A 26,723-nucleotide genomic window follows, 5' to 3' on the forward strand; every position below is an offset into this window, starting at 1 on the left:
TTGGGAAAGGAGAGAGGACTGTAGTACTAATTTAAGTTCAGACAACTTGCTGAATAAAATTAAATATAAAAAGTTGTAAAATTATTTTTAAAATTTGCCTTATGGTTTCCAGGGGCATCTCAAGCTGAATTCCAGAGAATCTCTGTTGTTCCAACTGAAAACTTTTTTATAATTTTATAATGTAAAGAACTCCTGTTTAGCAGTCTGAGGTTTCTCCAGCAGGGGGCATTGTTAGAATGCAAGTCACTTTAGTGATTGTCATTTAGAGAGAAGAAACTATAGTGAACCTATGTACAGTAAAAACTTTCCAAAAAAAAAAAAATGATTTCTTATTTTCATTAGTGATTTGTCTGCTCTGGATTAAACATGGAAATTAGAAGCTTATAAAAGACTTTGTTTTATTTAAAGCTTGTAACAGACAGATTAACATATTTTATTTTGTATGTTACACTTTTCAGTAATTCTTTAAGAGAAGGGCCCTGACATGGAGCTGTCCCTGTTTTCAATGTCTAGTCCACTGGTTAGACCACTCATACTTTCTGTAATGCTTTTATTCACAAAACTGGTCCCACCCACTGTAAATCAAAATCACTATCACTTCCTAGTTATGTTGGTGGTTAATCTGACACATGAGGCCTGCTGTCCAAGAAGACTTGTAGAGTTTTAGGACAAGATGGATGATAATTCTATTAAATAAAGATGAGATCAATAAAAATGGCAGAAATATGTAGTTTTATCATAAATCATTAGCTTTCCTCTGAAGACTGAGAAGGTGCTGAGGGTCTGACAGCAAGTTGCAAGATGGATAGATATGATTAGAACATGGTATGTTGTCCATTTTTGGACAGCAAAATGTTCCAGTCATTTCGTGACTGACTTGCTGTGTGTCTCTTCTCCCAGGAGATGGAGGCTCTGACTGAGGCTCTGCAGGAGGAGAAGGAGGCCCTGCTGGCTAAGAAAGCTGCTGGCGAGGAGAGGATCAGCCAGCTGGAAGAAGACATCAGGGTTCTGACCCAGAAAGGCCTGGAGAGAGAGACCGACCTGGAGAGGTCAGTGTTTTATGTCTCTGTCGAGCTTTTAAGTATACTGTCCTTCAAAAGGTGGATTGTTTTAAAGTTTTCTGGGTCATTTTTGACTATTCCTTGTTACTTTTCAATTACAAAAAAAACTACAAAGGTTTTCCTTTTAGGTAAATGAATGCTTTGAGTATCATTTGCAATACTCAGCTTTTTCCCTCTGTCAAGTTATTGCACAGCAACAAAGAAAACAGGCTTATTTATTTTTAAGAACAGTAAATTTTACTCTGTGCCAGTTTCTAATAATGAACTAATGTGCGTACTACGTTCTGTATCTTCTCCTGCTTATTTGCCAGTTGTCTCTGAATGTGGTTGTTGTCTCCCCTTGCAGGATGAAGGAGCGAGCCAAGAAAGCAGCAGCTCAAAAGAAGGAAGAAGAGAGTGAACGCAAGAGCCTTAAGGTGCATAATGCAAGCACAGAGATTTAATGTATACATCCTTAAGAGTAAATAATATATACAGCAGTTAAACCAACATGTATCTGAAATCCAGTATGTGTACACGGACCCTTAATGTACATGTACATTTACATGTGTGTACTCAACAAACACTCTTATCCCGAGCAACTTATGAAATGTGCGAAGGGAGAAAGCTGAAAGTATCATGAGGGTCTGCAAGGATTGATGGCCTAAAAGACAACCTAGTAAAATAAATGCAAACATAGGAGGCAAATGAGAAATGCATTAGTGTGTATATAAATAAGTTAAACACAGTCACACGAATGATCGAGAAGGTAAACCTGTTACTGAGTATGCTTGTCGTGTTGTGTTAGCTGAAGCTGGAGCAGACGGAGAAAGAGCTGCACAATCTGTCTACGGAGTTCCAGAGTCTGAGGAGCTCACTGGCCCAGAGAGACACACATGCACTACAGCTGCGAGACACCATCACCACCCTCACTCACAAACTCAACATTGCACACAGGAAAGAGGTGTGTCTCACAACGCTGTACCTTAGTTCTGTTTCTTTTATTAAAATAAATGATCGAACGTTCCATTTTGTCACTACCGAAACAGCAGTGACTGCTTCAGTAGTGACAGTTTTAGCTCATTTTGAATAGAACTCAAAACACAATTTTGAACAGCTGTACACACAAAAATCATATTTTATTAAGGCAAGGCAAGTTTCTCTATATAGGACCTTTAGTACGCTGCTGTCATTCGAAGTGTTTTACAAATGAGAAAATACAGGGGCAGAAAATACAGTGTTAGTGGAAAAAAGTAAATGAGAATCGAAATTAAGAACCGATTCAAATTAAGAAATCGTTAAAACATCATTCACAAAATAGATTTGAAATGGAAACTCATTAAATTAAAATTCAAAATGAGTAGTTTAGACAGCATTTTAAAAGTTGTGATGATTTTTATTGTCACACACTGATTTTCCGACTTTAGGACACATTTACATGAAAACAATAGGATCTAACTTCTCGCTATGCGGCCATGAGGGACAGGGATGCAGTCTCACTTCCTGCTCTAAAATGCAGAGGTGTGGTTCATAGGCGGAGCCTTAATTTAGCTACAGTTCTACATTTCGGCAGTGATATGAAAATGTGGCAGAGAAAGTACCGTATAAAGCATGATTTTGTTTATATTTAGCTTTTCACTATGTCTATAAATGTCTTGCTTTTAAATAGGTCATTACATAACCCGTGTAAATAGCAATGTTTTGAATGTTATTTATTGTTTTAAACTGTTTTTTTTTTTTACTGTGTGACCACAGTTTTGGCAGGATGGCCTTTACATTGGACCTTATTCATCAAAGTTGCATGTCATCAAATCTGATATTAAAGAAGTGCACAGAGGTTTTATTATTCTTCATTTATGGCATGTCAAACTGTAGGACGTTCTGTAAAATTGAGCGTAGTTGTTTAACAACCTGAAAAAAAAGCTTGTTCTGCATTAACTAGCAAAAATTGTTATCAATATAATTTATAATATTAAGAATAAGAATGAAAATACAAAATATACAGTACTGTGCAAAAAAAAAAAAAAAAAGAAATGAGAAGTGTGGAAATCTTATGAGCTAGTTTGAATAAATGTTTGATTACAGTTTTTCCTTAACACTCCCACCAATCATGTGGGTTTCTTACATTCCATCATCAGCGCCTGGTTTGAGTTAAATGTTGCTTAGCCAAACTAGATGTTGGGTAATAACTATGAGAAATGCTGGGCTTCCCCAAGGACAGGAATGGAAATGGTTAGTTGTATACAGTGACATACATAACATCACTACTTACTACATTAATGTTATTTGTATTTGTTGTAATATACATTTTTTTGAATGCTTACTCGCCTTTTAAATCTACTTTTTGTCAGGTGCCTAAAACATTTGCACAATATTTCATATTTAACAGAAAAGTACACCAAATCCCCAACAGCTACACACAATATCATGTATTTTTAATTTCATTTTTCAATTATTAGTGTTTGCACATTACAGCTTCCTTTCTTTTTGACTGTTCACCATTTTTTCATACCTCTAAAGTTCAGTTTTAGACGTTGGTTGCATTTTCTGCTTGTCACGATCCAAGCAGTGGCAAACACATTTAACGATGTTGAGTTCTGGACTCTGGCGTGGTCAGTGCATTGTTTTAAGAACTCTAGCTGATTCTTTTTTTGATTTGCAAATATTCTTCTTTTCTTTTCTCATTAAGGGTTTTAGACAGCTAAACACCACTCATGCCCATAGTGTCGAGCTGTCTTCTCATATTGGCAGGATGGACAGAAACACCTGTGGATTTTTTCAGATTTGAAGCAAGCATGGAGCTTGACTTACTCTTCTCTCTCAAAGCTTTAAGTGCGGTTTGAAGATTACAGTTTAAGTGGTCTAGGAGGTCTTGCATGGTTGTTAAGATTCCCAAATATTATCTTTAAATATTTTTATTGATATCCATTTTCTTTCACCTATTTACCTTTGACTTCAAGTAGATAGAATAACTTGGCTATTTTAGACTTGAAATGAAATGAGTGAAGTGTGGTCTCTAACTTTTGGGTAGTACTGTATATAAATAATATGTATTATACGGTATATATAATGTTTGATAGAGACGCTTATGTGTCCTGATACAGTGTATGTATATGTGGTATAGGCGGCGAACGAGGTGGCTCTGGCAGATCTGCGGTGTGTGCAGGAGCGGCTGGGTGCTAGTGAGCGCTGTGTGGAGACCTTGAGGGGAGAGCTGCGGGACATGACCTCTCAGAGGGACAGTGCTCAGGCAGAGCTGCACCAGGCCAGGCTGCAGGCGGCTCAGCTCACTCTGCAGCTTGCAGACACCAGCCTGGCCCTGCGAGAGGGCCGCGCCAGCTGGGCTCAAGAGAGAGAGAGCCTGCAGCACAGTGCTGAGGTGAGGGATGGGACAGTGTGGGCGCAGCTGGCAGGGACAGGGAGGCAGAGGGGTGTGGACAGGGGTGAGTGGGGAGAAGAACTGCTAGATATCTGCTAAATAACAATGATCCACACAATATTTTAACAGTAGGTCTCAACGTAATCAGTGGGCAAATGTTTTTTTTATTTTATTAATAGACGTCTTTAATGACGTATAATCTATTAGTTTTATATACAAACATTCAAAATGCAGTGTTAAACGTTTGACACATAAGTATTTGCCAGGCGGTTTCAGACATTATGTTGGAATACAGCATTTTTATTTACGTCATTAATAATTTTTATGTGACAAGTTAGGGTGCAAAGAAAAAAAAAACTCTGTGTTGACTTACAGCAAATGCAGTTACGCGATATTGCCAAAAGTATTCACTCGTCTGCCTTCACATGCATATGAAATTGAGTGAGGTCCCATTCTTAATCCATAGGGTTTCATATGATGTTGGCCCACCCTTTGCAGCTATAACAGCTTCAACTCTTCTGGGAAGGCTTTTCACAAGGTTTAGGAGTGTGTTTATGGGAATTTTGACCATTTTCCAGGAGTGCATTTGGAGGTAAGACACTGGCCATTCCCAAGCTGTTCCCACAAAGTTGGGAGCATGAAATTGTCCAAGTTGTTGCTTTACACCGCTGCATTTGACGCTTTGCATTGCGCTTGGTGATGTAAGGCTTGGATGCAGCTGTTTGGCCATGGAAACCCATTCCATGAAGCTCTCTATGCTGTTCTTGAGCTCATCTGAAGGCCACATGAAGTTTGGAGGTCTGCAGCGATTGACTCTGCAGAAAGTTGGTGACCTCTGTGCACTATGCGCCTCAGCATCCGCTGACCAATGACAGAGCAGGTCATTTTACGTAGCCTACCACTTTGTGGAGTTGCTGTCGTTCCCTATCACTTCCACTTTGTTATAATACCACTGACAGTTGACTGTGGAATATTTAGTGGCGAGGAAGTTTCACGACTGGACTGGTTGTACAGGTGGTATCCTATCACGGTACCACGCTGGAATTCACTGAGCTCCTGAGACCCATTCTTTCAGAAATTTTTATAGAAGCAGTCTGCAGGCCTATGTGCTTGGTTTTATACACCTGTGGCCATGGAAGTGATTGGAACACTTGAATTCAGTGATTTGCATGGGTGAGTGAATACTTTTGGCAGTATAGTGTAAGTAAAGAAGTTGGTTCTTGTGACATCACAAACAGTAAATTCAAAATGATCTGTTTTTGCAGCTTAGTTTCCATATATGGACTTTGTGTTTTACATATTTCTTCAATCTCCTTTATTTCAGAAAAAAATGAAAATGATAACATAACTTTTTGGCCCCGTTCCACAGCCATGACGATTATATAATGACGACAGCAGATTTTTAGAGTCGGTGAGGTGACCGTGCGTTCTGTTCTCTGATCAGATGGACAGGGTGCGTTTGGACAGGCTGAACGATGAGATCCAGCAGAAGGAGGAACTTCTGCAGGAGGAGAGGATGGAGAGGGAGAAGGCAGAAGTGGAGCTTGGACGAGAGAAAGACTGCAACAGAGTAAGTGAGCACATGTTGCACATTTTTGCTCCACACTGCTGGATCACTCATATGGAGGATAAAGCATGAAATCAGGAGAGACAAGCAATATTACTGATGACAGATGCGTGACCTTAGACTAAACCTCCATCCACATTTTTTAAAGGAAAAACTGCTCTCCATGTGAACAAGTAAAAGATATATTTTTGAAAATGCCGACATCACTGCATCAACTTGGTCATGGTTGTTGTTGGTTAGCATCTGTGTGGTGGATGTTGTCAGGTCCGATTACATATTTACAGTGTGCAGTTTGTTATCTTGTTTGGAACATGCTGTCACTCCATCTTTGAACTTTGGGCACCATATAAACCATATATTTCAGATAAAAGTACTGTAATCAAGAATAACAAAATTCATTGGCTTTTAAGTGAAAGAAATCTTTCTTTAGGGTCAAATGTGAGCAAGTAAGGCAAAGGTGATTAACTACAAAGAATAATGTGATAAATCATTATGAATTATTATATGGAATGCCAGTTCTTTCAACAGATAACCAACCATTAATATTGGAGCTGGACAAATATACGATTTTTAAGAGTGGTACTGATTGAGAATTTGAAAATCGTGTATATCCGCTATATTGGTTCATATTCTTTTTTTTTTCTTCAGAAATGCATAACACATAGACCCAAGATTAGTCATTGAAGAGTCCTAACCAAGATAGCAATGAACCGCATTATGAGCTGCTGTAAGAGATGTAGATGCTGTTGCCAGAGAATTTTTGGAAGTGATGAGCTTGGGAGAAAAGATAGGACCATTGTTTGTTTACAACAACTACACTAGAACTGCCACACACTTTCATAGATAAACCTAATATCAAGTTTGTTAACAGCTTAGCCTACACCACTTAACCACTCATCTACTGTAATGTTAAACGTGGGCTAATTCGGGTGTTTGCCTGACAGGACCAGCTTTCATGCTACTGCAGTAAAAGCAGGCATGGCTGGCATTCATGCTGCCAGGCTTATTTAGGCTAAAAGGAGAAGTGATGGGGATATTTTTATTATTATTAAGGAATGTATTTCACATGACATCTCAACTTATCATGAAAGCTAATAACCTCTTTTGCGTGGCACAATGCTCGACTCTGCTTGGGTCAGCTGATTGTGATTTGTGGCATTCCAGGCATCTGTGCTGCCTGCAGAGAAGTTGCAGAGCGCCCACTGATGGACAAACTGTGCAAAGACAACACTCAAAACATGGTTGATGGAGGTGTCTTCCACATCTCCGCCTCTTAATGGTTATTTATCGGCCATTATGAACACCAATACCAATTTATCTGCAACTACCTCGTATTGGCCGATAATATTGGCACATCAGGAGTGTTTTATGTAAACAAGGCTTTAGTCTTTATTGATGAACACTGCATAATGTAATGTAGTCATCTTACAGTTACTACATATTATTTGCACAAGTTACTAAGTTCATATGCATAGTTTCAACTTGCAGCTTTTAAGCTTTTTTTTTCTTCTTCAAGTTAACTATATAGGCCCCTGTTAGCTAATAAACACATTTGTAGGCAATAGTTTAATAGTGTTCTCAACAGATGCATTATGACATTTAAATAAAAATCAGCTGGAGCCTTACTTAACACTCCTGATCATTTTTGTTGAGAATTGGCCAAAATGTCCAGAAGAGTAAGTCTGCTGTGAATATTTTGGGCCAGTATGCATGAGCAGCATCTGCCTGAATTTCCTAGCCTCAGCAGCTCTTGAAAGCCATCTCTATCTACCAAGACAGGTGTCATATTTTTAATTTTTTGCCATCATTATACCATTATGCCTAATGTGTGGTATCTTTGCACCGCAGTGTATCACACATCACAGACGAAATAGTAAGCTGTCTTCTTTGAAACTTTAATACAGCATTACAGTTTATATCAGACCACATCATATGTGCATATGTCATATATCTTCTGGCAGAAAGTTGTCTCACACAATGCTGTTTTCAGCTACACACTTCATTGCTGAGTAATTGGGAGTAGATTGCAAATGACTATGTCTGGATGTCAGGGTTGATGCTTGGCTAATGACTCTGAGATTCAAAAATCATAGATTTTCATCATGTCACTGTGATCTGTAGCTACCCTTAATTGTGTAAACTATGCTTAGGATGGTTAAATCACTGAGGAGGGCTGCTGAAACAGATGGCGCTCACAGTCATACATACAATCCACAACTTATTGGAAATTAAACTTAAAAATAAAACTTTTTTTTACCGACAGCATTGGTCAAACATGTATTTTCAGTGAACATTCCTACTTAACAGCACTAAATTTCAGAGATATACATGTTGATGAGGCCTGAACTGTGCATGTGTTTTTGCCTGTGTTCATGTTCATGTGCAGGTGCAGCTAAGTGAGACTCGACGGGAGCTACAGGAGTTGAAGGCCAGTCTCAGGGTGGCTCAGAAGGAAAAGGAGCAGCTGCAGAATGAGAAACAGGCAAACTACTTCACTCTTCTGCTGCACTAAACCCACACAGTCTGCATATGCAAACACAGGCTCTGTGTAGTATATAGAGGAGTGTACACTACACAGAGCCTTCAGTTACTAAACACATACAGCACACTCTCTATACACTACACAGAGCCTTCAGTTACTAAACACATACAGCACACTCTCTGTACACTACACAGAGCCTTCAGTTACAAAACACATACAGCACACTCTCTATACACTACACAGAGCCTTCAGTTACTAAACACATACAGCACACTCTCTGTACACTACACAGAGCCTTCAGTTACTAAACACATACAGCACACTCTCTGTACACTACACAGAGCCTTCAGTTACTAAACACATACAGCACACTCTCTGTACACTACACAGAGCCTTCAGTTACTAAACACATACAGCACACTCTCTGTACACTACACAGAGCCTTCAGTTACTAAACACATTCAACACACTCTCTGTACACTACACAGAGCCTTCAGTTACAAAACACATACAGCACACTCTCTGTACACTACACAGAGCCTTCAGTTACTAAACACATACAGCACACTCTCTATACACTACACAGAGCCTTCAGTTACTAAACACATACAGCACACTCTCTATACACTACACAGAGCCTTCAGTTACTAAACACATACAGCACACTCTCTGTACACTACACAGAGCCTTCAGTTACTAAACACATACAGCACACTCTCTGTACACTACACAGAGCCTTCAGTTACTAAACACATACAGCACACTCTCTATACACTACACAGAGCCTTCAGTTACTAAACACATACAGCACACTCTCTATACACTACACAGAGCCTTCAGTTACTAAACACATACAGCACACTCTCTGTACACTACACAGAGCCTTCAGTTACTAAACACATACAGCACACTCTCTATACACTACACAGAGCCTTCAGTTACTAAACACATACAGCACACTCTCTGTACACTACACAGAGCCTTCAGTTACAAAACACATACAGCACACTCTCTATACACTACACAGAGCCTTCAGTTACTAAACACATACAGCACACTCTCTGTACACTACACAGAGCCTTCAGTTACTAAACACATTCAACACACTCTCTGTACACTACACAGAGCCTTCAGTTACAAAACACATACAGCACACTCTCTGTACACTACACAGAGCCTTCAGTTACTAAACACATACAGCACACTCTCTATACACTACACAGAGCCTTCAGTTACTAAACACATACAGCACACTCTCTGTACACTACACAGAGCCTTCAGTTACTAAACACATACAGCACACTCTCTGTACACTACACAGAGCCTTCAGTTACAAAACACATACAGCACACTCTCTGTACACTACACAGAGCCTTCAGTTACTAAACACATACAGCACACTCTCTGTACACTACACAGAGCCTTCAGTTACTAAACACATACAGCACACTCTCTGTACACTACACAGAGCCTTCAGTTACTAAACACATACAGCACACTCTCTGTACACTACACAGAGCCTTCAGTTACTAAACACATACAGCACACTCTCTATACACTACACAGAGCCTTCAGTTACTAAACACATACAGTACACTCTCTGTACACTACACAGAGTCCTCAGTTACTAAACACATACAGCACACTCTCTATACACTACACAGAGCCTTCAGTTACTAAACACATACAGCACACTCTCTGTACACTACACAGAGCCTTCAGTTACAAAACACATACAGCACACTCTCTGTACACTACACAGAGCCTTCAGTTACTAAACACATACAGCACACTCTCTATACACTACACAGAGCCTTCAGTTACTAAACACATACAGCACACTCTCTGTACACTACACAGAGCCTTCAGTTACTAAACACATACAGCACACTCTCTGTACACTACACAGAGCCTTCAGTTACAAAACACATACAGCACACTCTCTGTACACTACACAGAGCCTTCAGTTACTAAACACATACAGCACACTCTCTGTACACTACACAGAGCCTTCAGTTACTAAACACATACAGCACACTCTCTGTACACTACACAGAGCCTTCAGTTACTAAACACATACAGCACACTCTCTATACACTACACAGAGCCTTCAGTTACTAAACACATACAGCACACTCTCTGTACACTACACAGAGCCTTCAGTTACTAAACACATACAGCACACTCTCTGTACACTACACAGAGCCTTCAGTTACTAAACACATACAGCACACTCTCTGTACACTACACAGAGCCTTCAGTTACTAAACACATACAGCACACTCTCTGTACACTACACAGAGCCTTCAGTTACTAAACACATACAGCACACTCTCTATACACTACACAGAGCCTTCAGTTACTAAACACATACAGCACACTCTCTATACACTACACAGAGCCTTCAGTTACTAAACACATACAGCACACTCTCTGTACACTACACAGAGCCTTCAGTTACTAAACACATACAGCACACTCTCTGTACACTACACAGAGCCTTCAGTTACTAAACACATACAGCACACTCTCTGTACACTACACAGAGCCTTCAGTTACTAAACACATACAGCACACTCTCTGTACACTACACAGAGCCTTCAGTTACTAAACACATACAGCACACTCTCTATACACTACACAGAGCCTTCAGTTACTAAACACATACAGCACACTCTCTGTACACTACACAGAGCCTTCAGTTACTAAACACATACAGCACACTCTCTGTACACTACACAGAGCCTTCAGTTACTAAACACATACAGCACACTCTCTGTACACTACACAGAGCCTTCAGTTACAAAACACATACAGCACACTCTCTGTACACTACACAGAGCCTTCAGTTACTAAACACATACAGCACACTCTCTGTACACTACACAGAGCCTTCAGTTACTAAACACATACAGCACACTCTCTGTACACTACACAGAGCCTTCAGTTACTAAACACATACAGCACACTCTCTATACACTACACAGAGCCTTCAGTTACTAAATACATACAGCACACTCTCTGTACACTACACAGAGCCTTCAGTTACTAAACACATACAGCACACTCTCTGTACACTACACAGAGCCTTCAGTTACTAAACACATACAGCACACTCTCTATACACTACACAGAGCCTTCAGTTACTAAACACATACAGCACACTCTCTGTACACTACACAGAGCCTTCAGTTACTAAACACATACAGCACACTCTCTATACACTACACAGAGCCTTCAGTTACTAAACACATACAGCACACTCTCTGTACACTACACAGAGCCTTCAGTTACTAAACACATACAGCACACTCTCTGTACACTACACAGAGCCTTCAGTTACTAAACACATACAGCACACTCTCTGTACACTACACAGAGCCTTCAGTTACTAAACACATACAGCACACTCTCTGTACACTACACAGAGCCTTCAGTTACTAAACACATACAGCACACTCTCTGTACACTACACAGAGCCTTCAGTTACTAAACACATACAGCACACTCTCTATACACTACACAGAGCCTTCAGTTACTAAACACATACAGCACACTCTCTGTACACTACACAGAGCCTTCAGTTACTAAACACATACAGCACACTCTCTGTACACTACACAGAGCCTTCAGTTACTATGCAGCAGTGTTTTGTTCAGTGTTGTTTTTTTTTATTTTTTATTTGTTTGTTTGTTTTTGTTTTTTTTTACTGGACATAATGTAGGCCACCATTTTAATCACTGTATTCTGGTGCAGTGTAGAAAAAACCCACTTGATCTTCCAAGAAAAGAACTTAAAGGTTTAATATACAGTACATAAAAGAAAATAAAAAAGCATAATTTACACAAAATGCTTTTCTGTCATAAAAGGAAGAAAGGCATGAACCTTTCAAACCTACCCAGCATCAGTGAGGGTGAAACATGTCTGGGTGTTAGATTACAGTAGTGACTCTGTTTCTAAGGTCAGGGCAAAGAAAGTGTTAACAGCTCTTTACTGTCACATACAACTCCTTGACCTTGTCTGCGCATGCACGTGTAGGAGGTGATTGAGTACATCCGGCAGCTGGAGCAGAGACTGGAGGCGCTGAGTGAATCCAAATGGAGTGCAACTGCCCTGCTGCAAAGCAGTGAGTAACTGTTCACCCTGTAATATTACAGTGTCATGCAGCGTGATTCTGCACAGCCTCACAAAGGACACCAGTCAGTGTGGTGAAGCACTAAACTGCAGTGTCACACAGCTCACTCAAACTCAAAGCTAGACTGTACAGTTTCATGCAGCAAAGTGCATGCATATGGGTATTTTGTCTTCCATGATATATCACTGTCATGAATAACAAATATGGTTGAAAATCAATTTATTAAACTCTACTTGAAATCAAAATCGACCTTTTCAGCTTGTTAGTTCATGTCACTGGTCATATCAGACATAATTCATCATGTCATATTATTTAAAAGACAGAATTCTAGTCTTTCATCAAGTTGTAATGACTTGCTGCCTTTAACATGTAAAAATGTAAATTAACATTAACCAATAACTCCATAGCTTTCCTCCTCCAACACACCACTTCCACCTGTCATCAAGCAAAAATGCTGAGCTAGCTCAGATATCACATTAGTTCAACTTTTAATAGAGATAAGGGGGAAGATGTGCCCATAGTTCACTGGTTTCACTTTACCCTTATTCAGCACTTTTGTGTTTGAGCAGTACTTCAGTACACTTTTAAAATATTCATCATATCATATTGAAGAATTAAACATTAAGCAATGTTTTCAGTTGTGCGCTGTACAGCAGAGTGATCATCACGCATTTCTACACTTTCTACACGTTTCATAACACTGCTCATGAAATTTAATGGCTCCAAAAAGTAGTTGGATATTTGTGCCATCTTTGAAATGGATTAAGCGCTTTGGGCCAGGAAGAATTGGCTGGTACACTTCAGAGCATTATCATTTAGGCAGTTATCTTTGAAGAGTTCTGCAGGTTTGCATCCAAAAAGTCTGTACTCCACAGAATTCATGATCCCAGTGAAGAATAACAGTCCCAGACTTTGATATTTCCATCTCTGTGCTTTATAGTACAGTCTGTGTAGAATTATTCTCCATGCGAAGAGTCTACCTTTAGTTTGATGCTGTAAGCATATTCTCTAAAACGAGTATAATGTTGTTAAACATTTTATGAAGTCACTTACAGTTTGCCAGTGATTAAATGGTTAAATCATCCACATACCTCTGGGGCTACTGTGTAACTGCACTTGGAAGACTGAATCCCACATGGCTGTGTGTGTTTGGCATGCAGGTCGTCCAGAAAGCCCCCTGTCGGACTCAGAGGATGAAAATCCGGAGGCTCTGCAGGAGGCACACTCCTCCAGGGCTCTGAGCCACTACGGTCTGTGTGAGCAGCCCCAGCCTGACCTTCTCCTGCCGGCCACTCCTCCTCCCTCCCCTCGACACCTCCACACCTCCCATGCAGTGGTCATCAGCCAGCCAGCTCCTCTCTGCTCTCCACACCAGCCCAGCAATGACACGCACATGCACAGCTCCGAGTCGGTGAGGCTGGTTGACCTCTTATCTGTCGTTCTTTTTTTTTTTTAATGACACATTAAATGTGCTGTTGATTTAATGTAGCAAAACCTTAATCAAATGTACACCTTTTTCCACTTTCTCCTGGTCTAGTGCTTGTGAAGTTAATGTAGCTAAGAAGTAATGGAAGCTTATACTCCACCAATTATTGTACAAACTGCATGCGTAAGTCACCACACATTTACCTCAAACTGTGTTGATTTGTTAAGTTGACGGTTGAGGTGTCAACCTTGTGCCAAGATTCCACAGCTGACCAATCGATATCAAGGATGCCTTCTTTCTCTTTCAGGAGCTGTAGATTTTTACTTACCAACACAAAAAATTACCAATCTAAAGATGAAAAAAGAGTTTTCTCTTTATTATTATGTACACTGATGAGCCTAAGACTTTCCGCCTGCCTAATATACTGTTGGTCGTCCACATGCCTCCAAACCACCGCGTCATGTACTCTACAAGAAGGGGCTCTCTGGTTTTGGCACAAAGACATTAGTAGCAGATCCTTTAAGTCTTGTAAGTTGTGGGGTGGAGCTGCTGCGAATCAGACTTGTTTCAACACATCCCACAGATGCTCAATTGGATTGAATCTGGGGAATTCAGAGGCCGTGGCAACACCTTAGCCTTTATCATGTTCCTTAAACTATTCCCAAACACAGTATGCAGTGTGGCAGAACGCATTGTCCTGCTAAAAGAGGCAACTGCAATCAGGGAATTCCATTGCTATGAAAGGGTGTACCTCTTCCACAGTGATGCTGTCAACTGTCATGGGTGCTCTGACTGGTCTGCAGCTACGTGTGTTGTGGCACATTTCTCCCCTGGTCTTCATTATAAACGTGTAACTTATTCCACTGTAGTTCTTCTGTCTGTTCGGACCAGATGGGTTAGCCTTCATGGCCCTCGCACATTGATGATCCAGTTGCAGGTTTATGGTTTGTGCCTGCTCACCACTGTTGACAGGGAGCACCCCACCAACCTTGCCACTTCGACACAGTCATCTGGCCGTAACAATCTGATCGTTGTCAAAGTTGCTCACTGTCCTCAGACCTATCCATTTCTACTGCATCCAATGTTACCTTAACATATACCTTTGTTTATAGATAACTACTGTTGAAGTTGGGACATTGTGTAAAACATAAATAAAAAACACAATATGATGATCTGCAAATCCTTTTCAACATATATTCAATTGAATACACTACAAAGACAAGATATTTAATGTTCAAACAGATAAACTTTATTGTTTTTTGCAAATATTCACTCATTTTGAATTTGATGCCTACAACACTTTCCAAAGAAGTTGGGACAGGGGGATCACCTTTCCTTTTAACAACACTCAATAAGCTTTTGGGAAATGAGGACACTAATTGCTGAAGCTTTGTAGGTGGAATTCTTTCCCATTCTTGCTTGATGTATAACTTCAGTTGCTCAACAGTCCGGGGTCTCCGTTGTCATATTTTGTGCTTCATAATGCGCCACACATTTTCAGTGGGAGACAGGTCTGGACTGCAGGCAGGCCAGTCTAGTACCCGTACTCTTTTACTATGAAACCACGCGGTTGTAACACGTGCAGAATGTGGCTTGGCATTGTCTTGCTAAAATAAGCAGGACGTCCCTGAAAAAGACGTTGCTTGGATGGCAGCATATGTTGCTCCAAAACCTGTGTGTACCTTTCATGGAATGTTTGGAATGTTCCAAACAGGTGTTTTTTAAGCATTCCTCAACTTTCCCAGTCTTTTCTTGCCCCTGTCCCAACTTCTTTGGAACGTGTTGCAGGTATCAAATTCAAATGAGTGAATATTTGCAAAAAACAATAAACTTTATCCGTTTGAACATTAAATATCTTGTCTTTGTAGTGTATTCAATTGAATTATAGGTTGAAAAGGATTTGCAAATCATCGTATTCTGTTTTAGTTCCAATTTCATTGGAATTGCGGATGTAAAAGCAGGTTTTTTTAGATTACTCAACTCGCTGTGGTTTGAGAAGTATGCAGAGATTTCGACATGCAGTTTGCACAGTGCTGGTGGTGGAGTAAAAGCTTCTACTGCTTGTTAGTGACACAGTTTGGATCAAAGCATTGAGACTGCACATCTCTTGCATGATCATAGACTAGTTTATTCATTTAGAGCGCAGTTCAGAAGAGCTTATTATTATTTTGTTTAATGAGTGTAATGATAAAAGGCTACTGATGTGGCTTATGTTGCAGTTCATGTGTTTTTTTTTGTTCAAAAAGAGATCTAGGAATTTTTGGCTTTGCTGGCCACAGAGGAACTGAGAAATCACATAATTAGAGCAGATTAAATAGCAGAATTAGCCAGTGTCTAGCATTTTCCTTAAGGGGTTTATACCACTAAAAGAGAGGTCGATTTCAGATATTTTATGATTTAAAATTTTTAATGAATTTTTAGTCTTTAGGAGACTTTAACAGCCCACAGGAGCTCTTAATTGCATGTATCGTTTTGTCTTACAGGAAGAGGAGTATGAGGTTGCTCATTCAGAAGGAAACAGCTCTGGAGAAGAGACAGCCTTGCTCCTGCCTGACCACAGAGACAACACTCTCAGGTACACACATACACAAAGCGCATAAAATCCCTGTCATACTGTCACAGTGATTCTCCCTCACCTCTCCTCATGGGCGTTCGTACTCATGTCGTGTTCGTGCACTCTGTCCACTCAGGTGTCCACGTCACTGTCAAGTACACACTGCCCTCACGAGTCCTCTGTACATCTCCTCCTCAAACAGTCCGACTGTGTCGCATACACACACGTACACTCAGGACAAGATTTACAGTGACAGGCTGAATATGGCACGGAGATGGAAGTTTTGAATACCGCCTCATAAAATTAGTGAGGGAGAGGGGGGAGAGAGAGAGATATGGATAGAGAGAGAAAGAGAGTGAAGGAGCGAGAGTGGCGGGCGGGGGGAGTGCTGTGATGGGAGGACAGAAGGACAGATAAGTTGACAGCGAGCCGTAGCAATGATTTACCGAAAGGGTAGTCGGCGCTCACCGGCCAATTTTCAGCATCATTAAAACCATCTCTCTCCCACTTCATTCACTTGCTCACTCGCCCGCTCACACACTCGTCCTCTCCTCTCCCCTACCCAATATTCTCTTCTCCTCTCTTCTATTCACAACTCTTGGTCTTGCAAGCCACCAGAGAAACCAGTTCTTGTGGCTAAGAATCTCCTCATTTGACAGCAATGGGCTGTTTGATTGACATGCAAAACAGCCATCCATAAACTGCTGTTTTACATGATGTATTAGGACAGCTTTAAAAGAATTGCTATAAAAAAGCGACTACTGGGAAATGCTGTATTTAGTACCACCAGAGAATTTACCAGAAAAAGATTCTAGACTTTTGCTTGCTCTGAAAGGCTAGGATTGTGACAGTGTGCAGACCTGAAAGAAAGGTTTCTTTCCCATGGGAATGATAACAGTTGACACATAGAAGTACAGATAGACAAGAACAGTGGAACACGATTCTGATAGTTGTATTTAGTTTAGTGAATAATGTGCATCAGGCGGCTCTTCTGTGGGTTGAGTGTCTAAGGCTGAGACTAACTCAGAGAACTCTCATTAAGTGGGGTTGATTTGCCAAATTGTTAAAAAAAAGGAATAATCCCTCCTTTCTTTCCATAAAATAGCAAGTCACACTATTTACAAACAACATTGAATGCTTAGCGAAGATTGTAAAACAGTATTGATATGAAAGATGATCTATCAGTCTATCAGTTGGGGAAATTCTTGCCACTTGTGACTTTTGCAGTCTTTATCTGTCTTTATCTCTACATCTGGTTTCAAAGTCCAGGTTTTAGAAAACCACCCACTTTCAGTGCATTATTGAGTTACACTTGTCACACTACATAGGTCACAGATCTTCTGAATATTTGGTAAATTTGGTATTTACTGTTATTGTAAATAGTACATTATATTACAATATACAATATTTTAATATTGTTAATAGTATTATTATTAATATTATTATACAATCAAAATAAGTCCATACATGAAGGAAAACTAAATACATAATAAATGAATAAGAAAGAAATAAGTCATACATAATAAGAAGTACTTAAAAATTCCTGATTCCTGATCGGCAGCTCGAAATGAAAGGGAGTGAATGGAGAACTTCTCTCAAATGGTCCTTTCTTGCCTAAGCAGCTCACTTCCTGTGTTGCATCTTTAAAGGCAAAAGCTGGGGGCCTGGAAATACTCTACTCCTAACAGTCTCCTCTCTTCTGCTTCTCTTCAGTGACCTGGCAGAGAGCCCCCTGTGGTGAGGAGCGGAAGTGCCGAGGCGGGTCGGATGCACCAGGATGAAGCGTGTTACCCATCTTTGTACAGTAACACTCTCGCCCTCAACGACATACTGACAAACTGTCTGAATATGCAATTTGCTTTACACTTTATATGCACTTTCTTTATGCACAAGCTACTAGACCAGTCAGTCTCTCACATCTTTTTACCTGCACAAATCCATAACACATATCAAAAGACAAGTAGAGGAGCTCTCGAAGGAGAGCGTATGACTTTATGAGTGGAGAAGACTGTGTGCGTGTGTGTGTGTGTGTGTGTGTGTGTGTGTGTGTGTGTGTATGTGTGTGCACTTTTGTTACTACGTCTTTGTGTGTTTTAGACATGTTAAGTTAGTGCTTAGTTATGAATTCTGCTTACAGCTATTTACCCAAGTACTACCATGAGGCTTATATTGTTATACTGGTTGTTAAGATTATAAGAGCAAGATCTATTGCAATACTTTTAAGCACATTATCACTGACATTAATATAGGTTTGAGAGTGTAGGATTTTGTTTTTTTCTTTACTGAAAAGGTTCTGGTGTCAGTAATATGTATCATTTTTGTAGTGCTGATAAGTAAGTTAACAGCCGCCTAAGCAGGTTGTTGGTGTCGGAAAAGAGATTGCATGAATGTATTAATGAATGGCAGATGAGGTTGATTGAGGCTGAGATGATAATGAAAGTTGTAAGAAGAGTCTCAAGTGGCACTTTAGATTCCTGCAGTCTTGCCATTTTTTCCTATGATAAGACTTTTACCTTCCTTTATGCAAGGCTTTCTACTATTAAACGATAACAGTCACTTTTCAGGTGTGAAATTGATTTAAGTTGCTGCCATCTTATTCTTATTTGCCATCTTTTTATTAGGTATATTGTAAAACCGTAATCAATGTAAAACCATCCTCAATCCAAGTAAAGGTAAATATGAAAAACATCGATGGAATTCTCATCTGCATGTAAAATGCATGCACAAGTTCTTATGCCGGATGCGTCTGTAGCAGATAAATCACCATTTTATTGTGAAAAGACCTGAAATTTGGTGGAACGTCTCCAGTTCGGAATGCCCAGCTGTTCTAAGTGCGTGTCTCAAACAGCCACCTAGCTGGGACTCATTCATTCATTTTAATCAGATTTTTGCTATTAATGATTTGATGAAAGGTCATGTGGCTGTCGTGCCTCCCTTTTTGCCATTTTTAGCCTTAGCAAAGATAGCCTGTGGAGGAAATGGCACACTGTCAATCAGTTTTGTTCTTAAAGAATTTAACAACCCAATTACAATGTTTGAAATAAATATGTTTTCTAGCATTCATAACGGCTTTATGTTGTGTATCTTACTGGCAGTACTTATATTGGCTGATTTGATGCTTCATTTAAAGGGGATTCCCACCGATTCTTCTGCATAATTAAACGGTTAAGACACAAAGTAATTCCGACTGGTTTGATGTGAAATGCTCCATTTTAGAGAAAACTTCCAGTCAGTGCCACTAAAAGTTCCCTCTTAGAAAGTTTACCTGGAGCAGTTATGAAAACATTGCCTGATGGCTGAGCCACTGAGTGCATTTACATACACTTAATAATCCGAAAACTACAGAAAATCAGATTTTGTCAGGAATCTGGTCAGTGTGTTTACATGAACTTGAATAATCAGACAATGAGGAAACTCCGGGTCTACATGAGTCAGGCGCTAATCAGATTTTTGCTTTTCAACTGACCAATAAACTCACAGAAGAAGACGTGACGTAAGCATAATATAAAACTCCAACTTCACACCCTGGCTTTTTTTTTTTTAGATATATATATATATATATATATATATATATATATATATATATATATATATATATAAATGTCGCTCCACTCCAAAATATGAACATCATCTAGAAGATGAAGAATATTTAAATCCTTAATTTCGTCAAGCATTGCTCTAAAAGTGTTTTGCTGCATCTCACATCAACACTGCTTGCTTATTTCTGGTACTGCAGTCTGTTTTCGCACATGCACAGACTGAGAAATCCGAAAGAAATCAGAATAAGAATTTATATGCACTGAGAAATCTGATTGCTGAGCTAAAAGCTCTCCTTATAAGATTTCTAGACCTTATGTAAGAATAAGGAATATGCTGTTTACATGACCATTTGAATAATCAGACTGCAGAAATTTCGTTTTGTGATCAGGTTTTTTGATGAAAGCATATTTTTTAAAAACCCATTTATGACGAAGAGGTCCATACAGGGAGTTGTATGACAAATCAGTACCCAAAGAAATATGATTTTTCTCATATTTTATCATTATTTTACATATGTTTATTGTTGGTTTTGGACAGTAAATAAAATGGCTACACTAGTGTTGACCCCTGGTTCCCACCACTGCAAAATTCTCTACAAGATGCCATTCCAAATCAAACCACTCTGAATAACATTGTTTATACCTCAACCACTGAATTATGCAGGAATTTTGAAAGAAATCAGTGGAATTCTTTAACCTATGCTTACTTTTGGGTTTACCATTTGAATGATATGTATCTGTAGCTTTTTATACTGACCGTTTCATATCCTTCATTCACTTTGACTCCTGTAATGGTTATAACATATTTTACTGTAAGTTTTTTTGGGTTTACTCACACACTGTACTGTTTTCCCCTGTTACATTTGAACATACGTTGTTAAAATGGAACCTTTTATAGCCTATTGACAGTTTCCGCCTTACATGCATACAGCATAATTGTGCAGTAAAATTAATGATAGAGGTTTTTACAAAAGCGCCGTCATGTGTGAGGTCTTATACTGTTACTGCGTAGACGTCAGTGTTAACTGTGCGTTGTCCGAGCACTGAGCTTGTCCAAGATCAACTGAAGGGTCAGCATCCTGACCATGAAAGCACAGCAGAATCTTTTAAGTGTAATATGCACGTCGTCTTGTGGTGATTTGTAGCTTTTGCCGTTGTTGTTTAAGATAACCACGGCTCAAGAACATCTGCAGTGCCATTTAGGTTTACCATGAGATCCTGTAAAATCCTCCTGAGCTTTAACCCTATCTAGAACTGTATCTAGAACATCTCAGAGATGCAGAGGAACTCAGAGCAGCTGAGTTCATGGCAATAAGTCTCTCACTTTGTTTCCAGTAATTTCACGTTTTGGTTTGTGTTTGCTCTTTTTGTGCGATTAATCTTCTATTCACTTATCCAGTATGTATTTTCTAGACTGTGCAGTACTGTAAGGGGTTCGGGTGGGTTTCAGTAATAAAATGCTGTTGATGTAATCATTTGTTGTCCAGTCATTTTTCAAAATAGAAAATAAAATGGCATTTTGATACATTCATTAATACAGGTGGAATACAGGAGAAAAGAGCATATAACGTCTTGTTGTGAGCATTAATTGCCTGATGAGTTAAAGCTGTAGTTTAAAATCAGATATGAATAATAACCCCCTTATGCTAAATGTAGTAGATAAGCCAAGGTATGTTTGGTTTATAAAATTAGCTTCTTTACTTTTCCACTTGATCTAGCGTAAGGCTAATGTGGCTAACGAGCAATGGAACCCTTGGCAAATCAATTATTATCAAGGCAAATTTATTTATATAGCACCTTTTTAATACACTGCTGTTATTCACAGTGCTTTACAAATGAGAAAATACTCATTTAAAAAGTTAAGAAATGGAGAGTAGAAATGAAAAACATGATTTACCCCTGATTAAACAACAGATTTAAAAGAGAAAATTATTAAATTAAAAATCAAATAAAAAAAATAAATTAAGATAAAAAAAAGTCATCACACTGCTCATGTAATCTCAAGACGACTTATACTAATACTGGGTAGGGCTTCTCTTTGCTCTCAAAACAGCCTCAATTCTTTGTGGCATGGATTCCACAAGATGCTGGAAACATTGCTTAGAGATTCTGGTCCATGTTGGCATGATTGCAACAAGCAACCTGCAGACTTCCAGATGCACTTTCATGCTGCGAATCTCCTGTTCTGCACATCCTGAAGGTGTCCTATTGGATTCAGATCCGATGAAAATGAACTTATTGCCATGTTCATGAAGCCAGTTTGGGACCTCGTTACACCACCTCCACCAGCCTGGACTGGTGACACAAGGCAGGCTGGTTCCATGGATATATGTAAATTCTGATGTTTGACTTGAACATTACCTGAAGCTGCTGGGCCATATCTGCATGATTTAATGCACTGCACTGCTGCCACATGAATGGCTTAATGAGATGTACAGGTGTTCCAATGAAATTGCTTACTAACTGAATATGTATAACATAGTTATCTGTGAAACAAATGGCAAAAATGCAAAGAAAATTCTGGCAAAGTAGATGTTTTAAAGAAATCTGCACATTATAGTAATACTGGCAGTACTCATACTCGGCTGATTTAATGCTTTATTTGAAGGAGACTCTGATTTTTCTGCGTCATTAAATAGTTAAGATGTAAACAAAGTCATTCAGACTTTGGTGTGAAATGTTATGATTCAGACAAAATTGACAATCAGACAATCAATTGACATTTTTTTTATAATGATGCTGATAGGAACCAGACATCCAAAGAGTTGAATGCCTCTAAAAGCTCTCTTGTGGAAAGTTGAATGCTACTAATACACTGCCTGGTGCATGAGATATTGTTTTACAATAGTTATGAAGCTTTTGGATTAAAAGTTTAAAATTAAAAGTTTTCAAGCTTTTGGATTAAAGTATAGTTTCTAGATTGTGCAGTACTATAAGGGGTTTGGTGGATTTTAGTCATAAAATGTTGTTAATGCACTATTTTATTGCCCAGTCCTTATTGTGGTCCCTATTTTGTACATTAAAGAGAGCTTTCCCTCATTAAAACAAACGCAACAGGTGAAAAAGAACATAACTGTGGATGTCGGGAACATTAATTGCCTGGTGGAATTACAGGAATAGGTATCTAAATGTACATACTAAATTTACGGAAGGAATATGAAGGGATTTTAAATAATGTAGGATATAATTAAATTTGCAGGTCTTGCAATTTGAAAATGTGAAATGGAAGCCATAACATATTCTCCTTCCACAGCATGACAATACCAGAGAGGGCCTCCGAGTTGGCTGAGCATTTTTAGCTTGATGATAGGTGGGGGTGGGAGATGAAACATGATATTATTTTTTTGAGCAGGGACAAAAAAAATAACAAAAAAAAATATCAATTTTCAATATAGGTTGACTTTCACATTGTTAGGTTACTTTCCACTCTTGGCTCCATTTCTTGTAGGGTGATGTTCTCACAAGTACCGTACCACTGGTTGAATTGCACATCCTTAAACAATTTTAGTGCAAGACCATTATTTTTTTAAGCTGTGTAGCCAGTGCTAACGATTTACCATGGGAGCTATTGCATATGTCAGAACTACAGAACTGGACAGTTGCCCCCTCAGGTTCCTCTCTTTTGCCTCCCAACCACTTTTTTGCTGACCTTCACCCCATTTTTCTCTGTGGCTTTTTTATACCACCTCTCTCTCTTTCACTCTCTCTACCCCTCTCTCCTCCTTTCTTCCTCTGTATTCCCTCCATTCCCCCTGTGCGGGCTGACGGGGGCTAATTATAAAATCAATGGAGCCGGGCTGCCTGCTTTATAGCCTCCTCTAAAACCTTAACAGGGAAATCACTGTAGGATTGATGACTCCCTCACTCTTTATCTCTTTTAATTAGAAATGTAAAAGATATGAAGAGCCAGGGGCCAGAGCAGTGCACGCAGCTTTTTACGACTTTCTACCCCAACCCCTCCCCTGCCCTGCTCCCTCCTCGCCTTCTCTAACCCACCATTCAGTGTTGTCGCAGCTCCTCCTACAACACCTTTACCTCCAGAGGCCTCCATACCTCTCCAGTGATGCCTTCAGTGTTACATGAATGCTTACTCGCTTGTCTGGAGAGTTTCTGCCTACTGCTGTTTGTCCAGTACGTCAAAAAAATGTAAGTCCTCCCATAAACAGAGCTTAGTTGAGTTGATTGACCCGCACTGAGCTGGTCTTTAATGCAGCACAACATAAAGTTTGCTCTTACAGAGAATAATATTTAAAATCACCATATATTTTTCAAATATATACTATGTCAAGTTTGTAACACACACACACACACACATACACACCTTCTAAAACACTTATCCTTCTGGGCCGCAGGGGAAGCTGGAGCCTCTCCCAGCAGGCAGGATACACCCTGGACAGGTCACCTATCCATCGCAGGGCGAGCAGACAGACACATGCATTCACACCCACATCTAGGGGCAATTTAAGTGTCCAATTAGCCTGCCTGCATGTCTTTGGACTGTGGGAGGATACCCATGCAGACACAGTGAGAACATGGGAACTCCACACAGAAAGGACCCTGGTCACCTGACTGGGGAATCGAACCCAGCGCTACCCCAAGTTTGAAACAAAAAAAACGCTCCAAAATAGCAATTTTACAAGACAAGGCAAAACATTAATAACTTTTAATGTAAGTAATGCAAAGAGATTTTATTATGTATTTTAGAAATTAAAAAAAAAAAACATGAGAACTTTACTTGAGAAGGAAATGACTTTACTTTTAATGTAAGTCAGACTTTTTACCAAGTAATTTTGTTCCATTTCTTTTGGTCCGTTTATCATGAAACTTGCACACATTGTAAAGGGCAACGGGCATTTTCAGATTATCTCAAAAACTTATAAACAACAAATATGGAAATATAGAGGTTTTGTTCTGAGAACAGTGATGCACTACATATGTGCATATAGTTCAATATATTGACATTGTATATATACTGTATAGGCGTATATTTTAATATTTGAACATGGTACAGTTGAATGTATTTAGCACATATTTTGCACACATATTTTTAATATGAACAAATATATGTACATATATTTTTCTTCCATCTGGGTTTATATATATATATATATATATATATATATATATATATATATATATATATATATTAAAATTTCACTTTATTTATTCATTTCTTTTTGCATTTTTCCTATTTTTTATTCTTATTCGTATGTGTACGTTTCTCTCACTGTACATGCTATCTGTACGCTCTTCCAAACACATTGAGCTCAGTAGCCTCCCCCTTTTTATGATTTGTCTTTTCTCCTCCATTTCACTCACATTACCCGTGATAAACATTAAACGCTTGTCTGTAGGAAAAGACCAGGAGGAAAAAACACGCTGCCCCTTTAAATCCCTCAACCTCACGTTACCATGGCAACAGCTTATTGGGTTGAATATATGAGGCTATTTAGAGGCTCCCTGTAAACCAGACTATAATGTATGGACCTTGTTTTAATCTGAGCCCTAGTTTATTGATTTCTCTTTAATGAAGTTTAATTATAGCAATCATATAATTAATAGTACCATATCCCACTTTATCACTACCCTTAATCTCAGAATAAAAATAATTGTATATTGTAGGCCTTGGGCATGGAGAAGGTCTGTTTGTGTATACTAATGAGAGAAAGCTCATTAAAGTCTCTGCTCCAGTATTTTAGCCCCTCTTTGCTTTAGGAATCTTTTTTTAGGAACAAGTTTTTGTTATTTGGAGATGTAGAAGCTTAGGAGGCTTTTAGAAACTGTTAAAGGCCGGTCACTTTGCCATCGTAATTTTGGGAAATATTTTACTGGGATAGCTCACTCTGTAGGTACTGTCATTGGGTACCTCTGGCCGATTGACATGTTTTGTTGAATTTCTAAGTGAAAATAGATGAACACATCCTGTCCTGCACAAAGAATTAACTTATACATGGTATTTTTCTGCATATTGTATAATTTACACACAATTTCTGTTTATTTGGAGGAGTATAACATACTGAAAAAAAACTTAAAATACGCCAATAAATGTTCCATAACTTTTTCACAGGCCATAATTAAAGTTTATTTTCTCCACAGTGTGTTAAATTCAGCAAATAAACAGTAATTGTGAATGAAATTGTGCAGTTCTCTGTAGAGGATGTGTTCACTTATTTTCACTTAGAAAATCAACAAAACATGCTATTTGGCACTTTTGCATACAACAGTACTTAATTTGCCATTAAATTACATGCAAATTACTAATTAATTACTAATTACCTATTAAAATCACTTTATTTTTCTCTAACCCTTTTGGATGGACCGACTATATCAAAGTTGTTTGAATAAAATCTCTACATTAATGAACATTAGAGGTTAAGAACACTTTGCCTTGTACTGTAAAGTTGACATTTTGGAGTTTGTTGTACTTGTTCTGATTTTTTTTGTTTTTTTTTTGACAGCAATATAGACTGGCGACCTGTCCAGTGTGTTTCCTGCCTTCTGCCCAATGACCACTGGCATAGGCTCCAGCTCACCCCACGAACCAGAAGGATAATCAGCTTAGAGTGTGTGTGTGTGTGTGTGTGTGTGTGTGTGTGTGTGT

General features: G+C 39.0%; 1 protein-coding gene across 1 annotated transcript in view; it reads left to right on the forward strand.

The window, feature by feature from the left end:
• Window positions 1-19,139, forward strand: part of calcoco1a (calcium binding and coiled-coil domain 1a) — a 35,521-nt gene extending 16,382 nt beyond the window's left edge. The window contains exons 6-15 of the mRNA XM_017707949.2: window positions 901-1,049; window positions 1,408-1,477; window positions 1,849-2,004; window positions 4,165-4,419; window positions 5,864-5,989; window positions 8,373-8,468; window positions 12,507-12,594; window positions 13,764-14,014; window positions 16,513-16,604; window positions 18,297-19,139. Coding sequence (XP_017563438.2) covers window positions 901-1,049; window positions 1,408-1,477; window positions 1,849-2,004; window positions 4,165-4,419; window positions 5,864-5,989; window positions 8,373-8,468; window positions 12,507-12,594; window positions 13,764-14,014; window positions 16,513-16,604; window positions 18,297-18,324 — 1,311 coding nt within the window. The 3' untranslated portion in view covers window positions 18,325-19,139. The remainder of the gene's footprint in view (window positions 1-900; window positions 1,050-1,407; window positions 1,478-1,848; window positions 2,005-4,164; window positions 4,420-5,863; window positions 5,990-8,372; window positions 8,469-12,506; window positions 12,595-13,763; window positions 14,015-16,512; window positions 16,605-18,296) is intronic.
• The last annotated feature ends 7,584 nt before the right edge of the window (window positions 19,140-26,723 follow it).

The sequence above is a fragment of the Pygocentrus nattereri genome, chromosome 9 (genome assembly GCF_015220715.1).
Source record: "Pygocentrus nattereri isolate fPygNat1 chromosome 9, fPygNat1.pri, whole genome shotgun sequence".
NCBI lineage: Eukaryota > Metazoa > Chordata > Actinopteri > Characiformes > Serrasalmidae > Pygocentrus > Pygocentrus nattereri.